Source organism: Corvus hawaiiensis, chromosome 15 (assembly GCF_020740725.1).
Source record: "Corvus hawaiiensis isolate bCorHaw1 chromosome 15, bCorHaw1.pri.cur, whole genome shotgun sequence".
Classification (NCBI taxonomy): Eukaryota; Metazoa; Chordata; class Aves; order Passeriformes; family Corvidae; genus Corvus; species Corvus hawaiiensis.
Genome location: NC_063227.1, coordinates 6885763 through 6888967, shown reverse-complemented (window position 1 = coordinate 6888967; position 3205 = coordinate 6885763). Strand labels below are relative to the sequence as shown.

Here is a 3205-nt window from a genome sequence, read left to right as displayed (position 1 = left end):
GAGGTTTAAGAGAGCTTTAATAACAGAAGGTGCTGCGCTGGTTACAGACGACGTCCACGGCGACCGCCCTTCCTGCGAGTGCTGTCGGAGGGGATGGGGGTGACATCCTCTGCAGGGAGAAAATCCAGAACACAGTTACCTTCCAGAAACCACCTGGGCACAGCCACCCCGCCCCAGGCATCACCCAGCACCTCAGCGCTCGGACACCACAGGAGCCACACGTGTGCAGAAGGAACTCTCCATGGAGTGAAGGTATTTGGGAATTTGCCACAGGCTGGGTACCCAGGGCTTTAGTGCTTGTACGCAAAAACCCCCATCTCCCATCCCACTTAAACCAAGCAGCCACAGCGTTTCCAAAGAAACACAGGATGCTTGAAGAATTTTCAGCACAACAACCACAACTGCATCTTGTGACTCCCCCACAAAGTTCAGGACTCTCCCTCCAAGAGCTGGAGAACTCCATTATTAGTGAATCACCAAGACCAACAAGGTATTCTTAAGTGACTGAACAGCTCTGTGACATCAGAAGAGCAGCAGCATCCTGCTCCAAGCTGGGGCTTGCCCTGCACATAGAAACTGGGGTTCTGAGTACTGCTCTCACCACCTGCTGGTGAACTGTCAATTTAAGGATCTGTTTACATGAAATCCTTTCATTGGAGCCATCTAAGCAGCCATGAAGAACATCCCAAAGTTAAGATCATGCAGCATAGATGCCTACAAAGCTCCTTTCACTAAATAATCCCTTTTTTCCTCACTCACCAATGCGGCCGATCTTCATTCCAGAGCGGGCCAGAGCTCTCAGGGCTGACTGGGCACCAGGTCCAGGAGTCTTGGTCCTGGAGGAGAGTCAGAACCAACAACCCCTTCAAGAACTCAGGAGCTGAACACAGTTTACAAATAGCCAGCAATATCAAAGTCACACTCTCCCCATGCCAAACCACCCTCCTCCTGGTCCAGTCTCATCCACCATCAGCCCCCACAGCCACGTCCCCATCAGTGTCCCAGCCCCCCCACTGTACCTATTGCCCCCAGTGGCACGCAGCTTGATGTGCAGGGCGGTGATGCCCAGCTCCTTGCACCTCTGGGCAACGTCCTGGGCCGCCAGCATGGCCGCGTAGGGAGAGGACTCGTCTCTGTCCGCCTTCACCTTCATCCCACCTGTCACACGGCAGATGGTTTCCCTACAGAAGGAAAAGGTGACGTTCGGGAAAAAAAAGCCATTCCTTGTTCTTCCCCCAAGGCAGGTTCTGCCTACAGACAAAACCTGTTACTGCTAATGTTACCAGATCAATAAGCTACCACACAGTACCTGGAACACCGTATTGATCAGAAGAGCTCACCAAGCCACCCAGTTCATGTACATGCACCATCCCAACTCACAGCTCAGCAGAAACTCGAGCATTTTGGTGGAACCTCCTGCCAAACCTAGTTTGCACTTTCACACCCAAAGGAGCTGGGTACTGCAGCGAGGTGATGCATGTCTCATACTCACTTGCCAGACAAATCGGTCACATGGACAAAAGTGTCATTGAAGGAAGCAAAGATGTGGCAGACACCAAACACATTCTCTCCTTCAGCAACCTGTGGTCCCAAGCTGATGACCTGCTCTTCCTTCTTCTCCTTGCCCTTACGAGGTGCCATTTCTGAAAAACAACAAAACAGATGTATGAGTGTTGGTAGTTTCCTCAACATTGTTAAAGAACTTGATGGAATTCCTGCTATTGCAACCTTTCACCAAGCAAGAAAAATGAGTTACCATTGGCAAAACACAGGTAAATTTGGGGGTACAGGTAAATTTCTTATAAACCCAGGATTCGCAGCTTCGCTGTATCCTGGCACACAGGTCATCACCTACAGCTGTTAGTGGAGTCCCTCCTGCTGCATTTCATGGCAGCTGACGTCCCCAAGCTCCATCACAGCAGTGCACAAGGGAGCTCCTTTCCTTGATAACCAGCTATGCTGAGCATTTCCCCTTGTTTACGCGGGTTTATGGAAAAAAACCACCAAACCAAACAATTACTACAGACCCAGTATTGTCAGTAAGCCCCGAGTCTGCAGACCTTTTAGGTACCAGCTTCGGTTCTTCCATGTTACTGGTCTCTCAACCACATCCTTGGGACTAGCCCAGTTAAGTCTCCTGCCCCTGAAGCCCACACCCAGCGATGGGAGACAGCAGGGGCAGCACTCGGCTGTGCTCGGTTTGGCGGCCGGGAATCCCGTGCATCCGCTCCCAAACACAGAAAGACGGTTCCCTATTGCCCTCTCCTGCCAAACTCCTGCTACAGCCAGTGCCCTGCACAAGGGAGATGTGCGGCCACTGCACCGAGGTAACCAACCCAACACAACCCACGTTCACCCTCGGTGGTCCCCTCTCCACCAACAGCCCCGAGCACTGTAACATCCATTTACATCAGTGTCTGCGCGGCCGCTGCGATAGCACCACATCCCTTTCCGGACACATTCATGGCGCACAGGCTCCACAGCGCCGTCCCCAGCCCAGCGAGGCCGGTACAGCACACACAGCACACGCTGTACCGCCGGCATCGAGCTCCGAGCGACGAACCCGCCGCGTTTCAGCGCTCAGGGACGCAGCCCCGGCCGCTCAGGGTGCGGGGGAGGGCCGGCCCGGGGCCCAGCACCGCCAGCCGGGAGCTCCGCTACTCCAGCCCGCGGCTCTCCCGCGGCCCATGGCCCCGCTCCGCCGAGCGCGCCTCCCCCGCACCCAGCGCGCTGCCCCGCGCAGCCCCGGTCCCGCGAGGGCGGGCGGCGGGCGCGGAGACCGCGGCGAGGCGCGGGCGGGCGGATGGCGGCGGATGCGGCGCGGCGCGGACTCACCTGCCCGTCTGCTCCGGCGGCTGCCGCGGAAAGGAAGCGGCGGCGTCAGGGGGCGCGGGTCACCGCCTCACCCGGAAGGGATGGTGGGAGGCGGCGTGTCCGCTGCCGCAGGCACAGAGCTGTGCCCCGATCCCAGTCCCAATCCCTCCGCGCCGGCCGCCGCCGCCGCCGCCAAACCGTGACCGTCTCTCCCGAGGCCAAGCCGGGCCGATCTCCCCAGCACGGCGCGGCCGCCTCTCCCCTCACACAACTGGCGCCGCCGGCTCGACCCCCCCAAGATGGCGGCGGCGTCTCCCTGAGTCCCTCCCCAAGATGGCGGGTGGGTGTTTGCGCTTCTGACGGAGCCGTCCCGGGAGAGCTTTGGAAACGA

General features: G+C 57.7%; 1 protein-coding gene across 1 annotated transcript; it reads right to left on the bottom strand.

Annotated features, from left to right (window-relative positions):
* Positions 1–2942, bottom strand: RPS14 (ribosomal protein S14). The gene is made up of 5 exons (XM_048320208.1): positions 2836–2942; positions 1493–1643; positions 1020–1181; positions 760–836; positions 1–109 (listed from the first exon to the last, which is right to left on the bottom strand). The coding sequence occupies exons 2-5, from the start codon at positions 1639–1641 to the stop codon at positions 42–44; spliced, it is 456 nt and encodes a 151-aa protein (XP_048176165.1). The 5' UTR covers positions 1642–1643; positions 2836–2942; the 3' UTR covers positions 1–41.
* Positions 2943–3205: the final 263 nt, after the last annotated feature.